Raw genomic sequence first — 12,538 nt, 5'->3', positions numbered from 1 at the left:
CAGAAAAGTAATTATTACATGTTTGTTTCTTGCAGGTTCGGTGCGAGCTGAAGAGGAAGTGGCGTAGCATGTGTCTGAACTGCCGCCTGAGCAGAAATCGCCAACACAACAACACTTTTGTGTCGCGGAATGGCTCGGAACACATGGTGCCATTTCATTGTAACTCCCGAACGCAGTCCATCCTGCAGTCAGAGACGACGATGCTGTAAGAACGCGACGACAAACACAGTCTTCAGGAAATTCAGTAACAAACCATGACATGGTCCCTTTGTTACCATCGGGTTACGATCTATCCCCTGAAGAGACAAAAATGCAGGTTTAAGATCTTGTAAATAACACAAAATTCATAATTGAGATTATATTATTGGCATGCAGTATATACGTTGTGTTACGTGTTTAACATCAGCCCCAAAAAATTTAAATGCTGGCAGCATTGTGTAGGCCCACACAGCCACCGTGCTGTCAGCAGGTGGCGCTATGCCCTTGACTTAGTTTTCATGTGTTGATGTTTTCTGTTCGAGTCTTGTGTCACTTGTGAAGTATTGAGCAGATCGGTCAATGTACTACAAAGTTACAGGGTTACTTCCTGTTTTGTGGTGAATGAAAAATTCTGATGGCTGCCAAGGCCACGCCCTTCTGAATCTGTGAGACCTTTTTTAAAAAAAAGGCTTCTGAGGCTTCTAAATTTTCATCTTTGTGTAGTACAACTTGACTCTCAACTTGTTTTTTTTAATGTTGGTACGATTAACGTGCTCGGACGATTGTGTTTTACAAAACGTGCAAATTGCTGGACACCAAATTCAAAATGGCTGACTTCGTTTTGTGCCGAATGTTCAATTCCGATGGTTGCCGTGGCCACGGCCCTCTGAATCTGTGTGACCTTTTGATAACTTTTCATCTTTGATGTGTTCAGTACAACTTGTTGCATTTTTGTATGTTGGTGCGATTAACGTGCTCAGTCGAGCTCATTCATACGGAGCCCCTTAAGGGACATCGGAAAAAAACAAAAAAACTAAACGTTTCTGGTGCACACGAGATACTCCTCGTGTTTCTGGTGCACACGAGATAAAAAGTATCTCGTGCGCATGAGAAAGTATTGTATGCGCACATGATGTCCGCGAACGCAGTTTTAAGATCATTTGAGGCGTGAAATTAGTCATTTAGAATTCAAAAATGTGGTTTGTGTATTAAGATACAACGTATTTATAGTTTGGCAGCGACGGTATCGGAGGTGATCAGCCCCGCCTCAGCGGCCACTCGCTGCGTGCAGTGCGTGGGGCAGAGCAGCGTTACCTCGGCCTGTACTGATGAAATGATCCACTGACATCGCTGTCATTAGATTAAGCCTCATCACGGAGTATTGATAAATGAACAATGAATAAATAATAACAAATACTCTTAATAAATGCGTATATATTATTTTCTCATTTTAAATATTTAACTTAATTTATTAATATATTTTTATAGAAATGTGTGTTCTCATGTATTATTATTCTGTGCTTTTATTTTGAAGTTGTATGTTCAGTGAAGGTCACCTGAGCCTCTTGGGCCAATGAGGTGTTGTGATTTTTTTTTTTTTCAGCCATGTGAGTTACGGACATGGATGTATTGCTACGACTGTGGCAAAGACATGGTGTTGACTTTTCCCTCCTAAAATGGCATAAGAGATAGAAAACATAACAAGTACCATGTGGAAAATAGATATATTACAGCAGTGTATGTATATGTATGTCCACAGGAGGATTGTGTGTGTGTGTGTGGGCCCAATCTCAGCTGACATTCAAAGACAAAATAAATAAAACATTAATAATATACAAACTTGAAACGTGAAAAAAAAACGCCAAGATGGATGCAAAAAATTCAAAATGGCCGACTGTCTGCTGAGTTGAGGTCAAGGTCCCAATAGACTTTTTCGTTCGTCTTGGGCAGTGACATGTTTCCTCCAAGTTTCGGCTTTGTTTCCGGATATCACGTCTGGGGACGCTACTGAGCTATTTTGCACCACCTTTACGTGTTACCCATAAAAGTTCTGATGTGTGTGCAAATATTCATTTGTTTTCACCAAACTTTAGTTTGTCAAAAATGTGATTCTGGGAAATCCAATAGGTCCTCGCACCACTGTGTGAGTACTTGGACCCTAAATATGTGACAATTCTCAATATTTTCAGTATTAATCATAAAAAACAATATATTTTAATGTTCTAATGTTGTTTTTATTCTTGTGCAGCAGTTGCATGATAATGTCAGTGTTTACGTAAATGTGTAAACGTCTCGTAGAATCCAACAGGAAACTTTGTGGAGTGATGCCATGAAAAAGAAAAACATGCTATACTTATACTTGTTATGTTACGTGTTGTATTTAAATGTTGCCACGAGACAAATGTTTTATTTATTCTACTCTGTCCAACACTGTGCCTTAAACGAGTGAAAAAAATCCACCTCAGTGAGGTATTTGAGGCATATATCGGAGTATCGTCTGCTTAATAGCGAACTTTGTTTCTGTTTTTGTTCATTTTCACAGGTGAGCTTTTTGTATGCATGTCGATGGAGTTTAATAAAGGGGCCATGTATTAAACCTTATAGGACTCCATGTTTCAGATGAGCTTGGGGCCTCCAGGGGACTTCTCTAAAAACATTTGAATTTATAGAAGTTATATATTTTAAGTAGTTTTTTATAACAAAATAAAACACATGTTTTTATGTTATCTTTTGTTTTAGTCGTGTAACCAGCAGTTTTGTGCACATAACTTTCACACTGGCCTTCAAAATAAGAGCCACTGACTTTTTTTTACTACTTCCTGTGTAAACCCTTTGCCATGATACTAAAAAACACTTTTACTTGTTATATAAGATAAATAAGATACATGTTTTTAAGTAATCTTTTGTTTTTGTAGCGGTTTTGTGCATATAGCAAAATAAGAGCCACTGACTGTCTTTTTACTACTTCCTGTTTAGAATTTTTGCCGTAACACTTTTAGAAATAAAAATGAGCTTACTGTTGTTATTCCTAGAAAATAAAAGACATGTTTTTATGTTATCTTTTCTTTAAGTGGTGTTTTTGTAGCGGTTTTGTGCACCTTGGCAAAATAAGAGCCACTTTTTTTCTACTTCCTGTGTAAATCATTTGCCATGACAATTATTTTCACAATTGCCGTAAAACATTAGTGGCAACAGGAAGTTATTATGCTAATTTTGGCTCCAGTTTGTCATCAAGCCATTTTAGACACTGTTGTGGGAACTTTTGTGAGTGAGATGAAGCACGAGAACTGAGTCGGATGAATACAAGCAAGTTGATTTAATCTGAGTTGCAACCAGAGGAGCACAGTTTACAGAGTCGAAGAGTCTGCAAAGTGAACAACACTGAGCAGAGAGAAACAAGGCGTATATAAACATGTCTTCAGCAGTATGTGTACGTGATACAGAAGAACAGAAGGTTCATTGGATAGAGTAGTTGTCTGATATGATGCCAATAAACTGTTGTGAGAAACTAGCAGATATCAGTAGAGAACAGGGAGTTTCTTGGGAGGACAGGGACCTTGAGATGAAATGGGAAACTTATAATTGCCCTCTACACCTCGTGTGACCCAAGAAACAACTAACCACTGAACCTTGTGTGACATAAAGAAACTGTGTGTCTGTGTGCATGCAATATGCCATTACATTTCCCCCCTTTTTATCCTTAAGGATAAACGAGGAAGAGAAAAACAACCAATAAAACACAACCAACAATAGAAGCAACAAAATATGCACACAAAATACAACACAACAAATCCCAGATGACCATCAAATAGGAGAAAAGAACAGTATTCAAAACTTCAGACTGAGCATTCCAACTGGTTTACGATCAGTCGTCACACAGAATACAATTCAATGGAAAACCTTAAGGTAAAAGTTGCAAGCTGTTTTTGTGGATGAAAGCATCCTGAGTAAGGATCAGTTTTTGTGTATATATGTGTCATAGCGGTTGTAGCATTCTAGGGGTGAAAAATAAAGACAGTGAAATGGTGTAACACGTGTAGGGTGTGGTGTGGTGTAGGTCTTCTTGCGCCCACGAAGGTGACACAGAAACTACGTCTGCACGCCACTTGTTGTCTTCTTTCTTCGGACCCTTGGTCGCCTGCGTGCCTGTTACGAACGCAAAGTCTTACTTAGCAGCCTCTGGAGTTTGTAGTTTTCCAGGAGAACCAGCAGGGGGTGCTGGAACCTTTCTGCAGTGGCTGGCGTGGATCCAGGTAGCCCGCTCAGCGACCTTCACAGCAGTGTGGGTTGTCAGCAGGATCTGGAACGGACCTTGCCACCTCCTGTTCCTCCACGACTTCCTCCTGAAGTCTTTTATGACCACAAAGTCACCTGGTTCGAGCTGGTGCAGGGGACCACTGGCTGGAACAGGGAGGGCTGCGATCACCTGTTTCTTTACATCAGAGAGCTGTTTGGATAGATTGGTACAGTAGGTTAGTGTGTTGTGATCACAAAGAGCTGTTGATGGGGGTGGAGATCGGGGAGCTTCCACACCTACAGAAGGAGGAGTTGCAAAAAGAATCTCAAAGGGGCTTAAGTTAGTTCTGTTTCGTTTTCGCATTCTCATATACATAAGCACTAGAGGAAGTGCTTTTGTCCATGGAAGACCTGTGTCTTCACAACACTTGGCCAGCTTGTTCTTTAGTGTTCCATTCTCCCTCTCTACTGCACCTCCACTAGCTGGGTGGTAGGCACAGTGTGTTCTCAGGTTAATACCTAAGTATAGGCTCAGTTCAGTGATAGCTGAATTAACAAAATGGCTGCCATTATCACTGGAGATTTTAGCTGGAGTTCCCCATCTGGGAATGATTTCAGTAAGAAGGGCTTTAGCTACTACTGAGGCAGATTGTTTTGAGGGTGGGAACACTTCAACCCATTTGCTCCACATGTCTACCATCACTAAACAATGAGACTTTCCTTCTGATGGAGTTAGTTCTACAAAATCCATCATGACATGCTCAAAAGGTCGAGTTGGTTGAGGATGAGCAGCTTGTTGGGAAGGGTGGATTGCCCTGCCTACATTGTGAGTAGCACAGATAACACAGGCTTGGCAGTGTTTTTGAGCATAGGCAGAAAACCCTTTTGTGAACCAAAATGTGTTAATCATTTGCTGCATCCCTCCTTTTGATGCATGGTCAGACCCATGCGTCAATTTAGCATAGTGAGGGAAGAAATGGGAAGGCAAACACGGGTTGTTGTCGGGGCCTATCCAGATGCCATCATGACATGAAGCACCTGCGTTTCTCCAAAGTTGCTTATCTTTTGGAGATGCAAAAGATTGAACAGCACTGAGGGAAGATGGCACGTCAGAAGAAACTGAAACCAAAGTATGTGATACAGAAGAGGTAGACAAAGGGAGAAGAGAAGCTGCCTTTGCAGCTGCATCCGCTCGAGCGTTACCTGTAGAAATTGGGTCAGAGGCATTAGTGTGAGCAGCACATTTACACACAGAAATGGCAGAAGGAAGAAGGATGGCATCTAAGAGATCTGCAATGAGTGTGTGATGCAAAACAGGCTTGCCATCAGATTTCAGAAAACCTCTATGTTTCCAAAGTGCACCAAAGTCATGAACAACACCAAAAGCATATCTGGAATCAGTGTAGATATTTACAGATCTACCCTTAGCTTATTGGCAGGCAGTCGTTAAGGCCACAAGTTCTGCAGCTTGAGCTGAGGTGGAGAGATGATGACATCATCACGTCATAGTCAGAACAAACAGCAAAACCAACACGGCAGAGACCTGTAACTGGGTCTCTTGAAGCAGAGCCATCTACATAGAGGACAAGGTCAGGATTTGTCAAGGGCGTTTCTGTCAGATCAGGTCTTGGAGAACAAGATGCTGAAAGTTCAGCCATGCAATCATGAGGCTCACCATCCTGTGGAAGAGGGAGCAGAGTAGCAGGGTTAAGAACAGTACACCTCTTAAGAGTGACATTAGGCATGTCAAGAAGACACGTGTGATACCTAAGGTGTCTAGCAGCCGAAAGGTGTGATGTTTTCTGCTCAGAAAGGATCAAAGAGACCGCATGTGGCACAAGAAGAGTCAAAGGAGCGTAGCCAACTATATCTCTTGAGGCCAAAAGGGCTTTTTCAGCAGCTGCTACAGCTCTGAGACATTTTGGCATGCCTGCTGCAACAGGATCGAGTTTACCCGAGAAATATGCCACAGGACGGAGCCTATCACCATGAGGTTGTAGGAGGACAGAAGTCATGCAACCCGAACGTTCATCCACAGTCTGAGTGAATGGTTTGGTTGGGTCAGGAAGTCCAAGTGTGGGAGGAGACTGAAGTTGAAGTTTCAAGTTCAGGAATGCAGTGTCTGCTTCCGGTGTCCACTCAAGTTGTGAGCGAGAGGTCATGCCTGATTGGTGACACAAGGTCCTGAGGGGTCTTTCAACCTCAGAAAAATTAGGGACAAAAGCGCGACAGTAGGAACACATCCCCAGGAAAGATAGCATTTGTTTTTGGGTAATTGGTTTTGGAATCTTTTGGATAGCTTCAATATGTTTTGGAGACATAGTTTTGCCTTCACCAGAAATTATGTGACCCAGGAAGGTCACAGCTTGTCTGACAAATTGTAGCTTGTTTAAGCTGGCTTTGTGTCCTTCTTCTGCCAGATGTCTGAGCAGTTTGATAGTGTCAGTTATGCATTGTTTTTCAGTTGGAGCGCAGATCAGAAGATCGTCTACATATTGTAGTAAGGCAGTGCCATCAGAGAGCGCTAGAGGCGACAATGATTCGCATAAAGCCTGATTGTAAATTGTTGGTGATTCAGTGAAACCCTGACATAAACGGGTGAAAGTATAACCTTTCCCGTTGAACTGAAATGCAAACCAGTACTGAGAATCCTTGTGAACAGGAACACTGAAAAATGCATTTGATAGATCAACAACTGAAAACCACTTAGCAGAGGATGGAACTTGTTAAAGCAAAGTGTAGGGGTTAGGAACACTTGGTGTTCTGGCATGAATAGCTGCATTAACTGCTTTTAAGTCTTGAACAAATCGCCACTCGGGTAGAGATGGTGGTTCTCTAGCTTTTTGAACTGGAAAAATAGGAGTGCAGACAGGTGAGTCATTGCATGGGATAATAACACCAGCTTCCAATAAGGATTTAAAAACAGGTTTAATGCCGTCGACGACTTCCGGACGCAGAGGGTACTGAACTCGTTTTGGTCTGTAGTCAGACTTAGGAGTGACTATTACAGGTTCACAATTTTTTATGAGACCTACATCATATTTGCCTTGTGCCCACAATTTGGGTGGGACTTGTGCAAGGGCTGGATGGATCTGTTCTGCGGAGAGCATTTGGTGTATGTGTTCGGTTTTATCAAGATTGTGGTCTAGCAAGTAGACAGATTTCAGAGTAGCCACAGTTAATTTGCATGCAGTTTTGAAAACACCCCCCTTTGGCGAGTACGACACATGTGGGTCAGGTGTAGATTGCCAATCTTTGAGCTCAATGCATGATTTTGTCCATGGACCTAAATCTCTCCATTGATCAGTTTGTCCTTTGGAAAGCGAAATATGTGGATGTGAATTGTTAATCAGAAAAAATCATTGTTGTTCAGCTGTTAAGCTGACAGAAAGTGCACATCGCAGGTCTGTCCAGTAGAGAGAGTCAGTCAGTAGAGTATCTTTGATGTCAGTCCACCATTTAGATTCATAGTCTCTGTCAAGGTCAGTTGTCACGTGTGACGTGCAATGGAGTGCCTCAGGCTGCATGAAAGCTGCAGTTGGGCTAACCAGTGCATGTGCACGTTCAGTTAGAGATGGAGCCAAAACACTCTCAACTTTCCATTGGTATATGTAGAGCAGCGAGGAGATTAAATCAGGTTGATACTTAGCCATTATATAGGCTTCAGGATTGGGTGGAGTTGTTCGTCTCACAGCTTTAACTCCTTCTGGTGTCGAAATCAGGTCGATGCCAAAAGCCATCATCAAGTCTCGTCCTAACAAGTTGAATGGACAGACTTGGGAAAGCAAAAATGAGTGCTTTACTTTAGTAAATGGTTCAGGATGAGAACACGTAATTGGAGATGTATAGTTCTCTTTCACTGTTGTTCCACATGCACCAATGGAATACATGAAATTGCCACTGAGTTTGGCCTCAGGTATTTCAGAGTATTTTAACACTGTGCGTGTTGCACCCGAGTCAACCATAAATGTAACATCTTTTCCTGCAACATTCAAAATCATAGTGGGCAGTTTCTGCACCATTGAGTCATCATACATGGTGTATGTTCCTATAGGTTTAAACTCAGTTTTTCTCTGTAAAACTTCAATAGTATCTGTGAGTAGTTGGTGTTGTTGCTGCGGTGTAAGCGTGTGAGTGGTGTGTGTGTGTGTGTCATTCTCACTCCCCTTTTCTGAAGGTTCAGGGTAGGCTGTCTGGGTGACGCACGCATCTGGTCCTCCCCTCCCTCGTCTCTCAGATCAGTCAGATGATTGTTGCCAACGGTCATTTCTGCCTCTAGGTGGAGCACCTCTTCCTCTGCCTCGGCCTCGGAATTGTGTGCAATCCTTTGCCCAATGTCCTTTAGTGCCACACAGGAATCACACATCGTAACCTGGTGGTGGTCCCATTCTTGGACCTGATCTCTCTCCTTGCCATGGCCTGCGTCCCCTCTGCATGCCTCTTCCTTCTGACAGCAGGCATTCACTTTAACAAGGTCACAGTGAGCAGGGGAAACCTCAACCAATTTCAGTCCTAATTGTGTGACAAAGTCCTGATACTGTCGGTCTGCTAGATCAGCATTGTCATTAGTGTCCCAATTCACCGTTTGTGGTCTGAAGTCACCATCTCTTGGGAAAATGTCTTTCACCTTGGAGAAATCAGATGGTTTCATGTATTTCATCATGACTCTCTGGATTTCGCCTGAGGTTGGTGTGAAATCTTTGATGAACTGAACATAGGCTCGTGCCATGGCAGCGCCACCTTGTGCAGGCTTTGGGAGGTGTGATGCTGCATCAATCAGGTCCTGAGTTGTCCATGGGAGGTAGACAAAACCTGGATTTCCATCCGGACCCATAACTTGCACCATTGGCATCGTAAGAGCTGAATCTGATTGTTGTCTGGTGCGTGCTGCAATTGGAGGGGAGAGGGAGGAGGAGGTGAGGACACTGGAGCCTGGTGAGGGAGTGTTCATGAAAGAGGATGTGGATGACATCGGTGATGACGTGGCAGATGAGGCGTTGTATGGAGGAGGAACCGAAGGCGGAGCCATTGCATCTGGAGGGGGTCGTCTTCGAGGGAGGGACCAGGAAGCGTCATCAACCAGAGAGCTCTGACCGCACCCTGTCAGTTTAGGATAGAGAGAATTCTTTTTACTCTTAGGTTCAAAATCACTTCCTTTGTCTTTCTTATCAACTTTCATACATGTTATCATTTTGCACACTTGTCTCCTTTCTCTCGTTTCACATTCATCTTCCCACTTTTTCAGACATCCTTCATTCTTTTCAATCTCTCTCATTTTCTCACTTTTCACTCTCTTTTTGCTCATAATTGTCTGTCTTTCTTTCTCAAGACTTTCACGTAATTTTTTCAGTTGAGTTTTGCTCAACGATCCCCCTTCTGGGAATCCATGATTTGTTACCCAGTAATTTAAACATTCAACACTTTGATCCCCATATTTTTGTTTCATGGCCAGAATAATTGGACTGTCTGGATCATTTTTCGCTCGTTTACTTCCTTGGGTACCCATGTTTCCTTTTTACCAAGAGTCCCTGACTCTTTTGATTATTTACCTCGTATAGACCCTGTCTACCGGTAAGTCCCTGACTTCTAGTAAATAATCCTAGGTGTAGGTCTTTGACGCCTATAACCCACACCTAACTTCAGTGAGAATGGAACGTTCTCACCTACCTCAGTGAGAGTGGAAAGTTCTCACCTACTTCAGTATCAGACCATAAAGATCTGTACCTACAACTCAGTATCAGATTATAAAAATCTGTACCTACAAACTCAGTATCAGGTTATAAAAACCTATACCTACAAACTCAGTATCAGGTTATAAAAACCTATACCTACAAACTCAGTATCAGGTTATGAAAACCTATACCTACAAACTCAGTTTCAATTTCAAGGAAATAAACCCCTTCAATCAAAACCTACAACATGACAGTTCCGTGTCAATGTTCCAAAACAAAAAGGAAGTAAACGATGGAAAATGATGACCAGCAGTAATGCAAGTATCCACAGACTCAGAAAATACATAAAAAAACTTTTCTCTATTGATTACAGAATCATTGTCATTATTCATGAATCATTGGTAAATTTGGAATTTGGAAAGTCAACATCTCACCGTCTCAAACGGACGTTATCTTTATCTTGGATCGTCGTGGAGCCAGTCAGTCAATCAATTGGATCGCCGGTCCCCTCTCTCTGAATACTTGGTTGGAGGTAGAGGAAGATCTCCTGGATTCCAGGTGCGCGCTGCCGACGTCCTTTTGATCCCGACGGACTCTCAGACGATCCCACTTCTGACACCAAATTGTTGTGGGAACTTTTGTGAGTGAGATGAAGCACGAGAACTGAGTCGGATGAATACAAGCAAGTTGATTTAATCTGAGTTGCAACCAGAGGAGCACAGTTTACAGAGTCGAAGAGTCTGCAAAGTGAACAACACTGAGCAGAGAGAAACAAGGCGTATATATATAAACATGTCTTCAGCAGTATGTGTACGTGATACAGAAGAACAGAAGGTTCATTGGATAGAGTAGTTGTCTGATATGATGCCAATAAACTGTTGTGAGAAACTAGCAGATATCAGTAGAGAACAGGGAGTTTCTTGGGAGGACAGGGACCTTGAGATGAAATGGGAAACTTATAATTGCCCTCTACACCTCGTGTGACCCAAGAAACAACTAACCACTGAACCTTGTGTGACATAAAGAAACTGTGTGTCTGTGTGCATGCAATATGCCATTACAACACGAACAGAAGATAAAAGCTGTTCTTACATTAGAGAGCAGCAGCTCCATGATTCCTCTTCCTCCTAACTCTCTGAATGTTGGCTCCGCCCTCAGAGCTGCGGGGCCTCCAGGGGTCAGCGATGTGCACGTTGCGTTCATTCACCCGCCCCGAGCTGTCGAGCTGCCGTGATCCGAGCTGACACGGCGGCCCCCTGAGGAAGAGGCCGCTAATTGGTCGGAAGAAAAGTCGGGGCTGATGCGATGAGCAAGCGCTCGGCTTAGAGATGTAAGAGAAAGAACAGAGGATCCAGAGAGAGACGACAAAATGTTTTAAAAAAGAGGATAAAACCCAGAAACTTTGAGGCGTTTCTTTTAATTGTCTCAACTCAAGTTCTGGAGAATTCAGCAGATTATTTTCTGAAAGTACAGTACTTACAAGAGATTCAACCACTTTCTCTCCACGATTTAAAAGAATGAATGGTTTTATCACTTTCCACTTAAACTGTCGTAAACTAAGTGGAACCTCATAAACTCGGCTCTATTCTGTCATAATCTGGCTTTAAAATCTGTTCTTCTGCAGCGTCAACAAAATAATCTAATGAGCTGCTGAGGAACATGTGAGCATGTATGAATCTATGCTGCTGTGTAAGTATCTGAGTGTTGTGGAAGTCTCTGGAGTCTGAAGACTGTGTTCCATTAAAACTGTGCGCGCTCTTCTTCTTCAAACCTCCAGTGATGGATCACATTTCCTATAATTGCAGCTGCAGGCTCTGACTCCGTGTCTGTCGGCCTTTTGTTTTCCATAAATTCATCACAAGTGAACTTTTTAAAACTACAAGTTTCACGGCTGCTTTTAAATCCACGATTCAGTGATGACTCCGCCCACGTTCAGTAGGTACTTTTTTTGCAACCTAAAACCGTGTTGTGCCGAGGCGAGGCGAGAAGAGCTGGTGGAAATACCCCATTAGTGATTGAGGCAGCAACAACTCTTGTGTGTGTGATGTTAAAATCAGTGATTTTCTCTATGGCAGGGGTCTCAAAGTGGCCACATGAAATCGATTTAATGTGGCCCTCCAAACAATTTGTCAAGTTGTAACGAGTCATTTCTATATGTTTTTATTTTTTAATGAATAGATTAATTTTGCATCATAAATATGTATTTTCTATTGTTGCATATTAAAACAACCACTTATATTTTGAAATTATCCAATCCAATCCAACTTTATTTGTAAAGCACTTGTAAAACAAACACAGTGGACCAACAGAATAGTGCTATACAGAATAATGAATGAAAGATAGAAGAAGTAAAAGACAGAAAAGCTCACACGAGGCAATAGAGTACATAAAAAAAAAAAGGAATTAATACGGCATATTGATGATATGAGCTTATAACATCCACCGCAACTGTTGCTTTTCCCACTTTTTTACTTGACTGGCCCGCCACTGACCAGGTGAGACCGTCAGTGGCCCACAGGTCATTTGAGTTTGAGACCCCGCTCTATGGGGTTTGGTGTGGGAGAGTGAGTGGCTGAGTGACAAGGAGTTTAAAACAAAGAGTACAGAGTGTAATGTAAGAAATGGTGACATCTACAGGTGAGACTGCAGAT

General features: G+C 42.4%; 2 protein-coding genes across 2 annotated transcripts in view; one reads left to right on the top strand and one right to left on the bottom strand.

Moving 5' to 3' along the window:
- The window catches only part of LOC122775671 (vasoactive intestinal polypeptide receptor 2-like), a 30,354-nt gene extending 29,182 nt beyond the window's left edge, over positions 1 to 1,172 (top strand). The window contains exon 13 of the mRNA XM_044035790.1: positions 36 to 1,172. Coding sequence (XP_043891725.1) covers positions 36 to 209 — 174 coding nt within the window. The 3' untranslated portion in view covers positions 210 to 1,172. The remainder of the gene's footprint in view (positions 1 to 35) is intronic.
- A 2,499-nt stretch (positions 1,173 to 3,671) lies between these two features.
- On the bottom strand, positions 3,672 to 10,020 carry LOC122782662. Its single transcript, XM_044047099.1, has 2 exons — positions 8,382 to 10,020; positions 3,672 to 4,426 (listed from the first exon to the last, which is right to left on the bottom strand). The coding sequence occupies exons 1-2, from the start codon at positions 9,719 to 9,721 to the stop codon at positions 4,414 to 4,416; spliced, it is 1,353 nt and encodes a 450-aa protein (XP_043903034.1). The 5' UTR covers positions 9,722 to 10,020; the 3' UTR covers positions 3,672 to 4,413.
- Between the last annotated feature and the right edge of the window lie 2,518 nt (positions 10,021 to 12,538).

This window comes from Solea senegalensis, linkage group LG1 (assembly GCF_019176455.1).
Source record: "Solea senegalensis isolate Sse05_10M linkage group LG1, IFAPA_SoseM_1, whole genome shotgun sequence".
Taxonomy (NCBI): Eukaryota; Metazoa; Chordata; class Actinopteri; order Pleuronectiformes; family Soleidae; genus Solea; species Solea senegalensis.
Note: the sequence above shows the minus strand (reverse complement) of the source record. Positions and strands in the feature narration are given on the sequence as shown.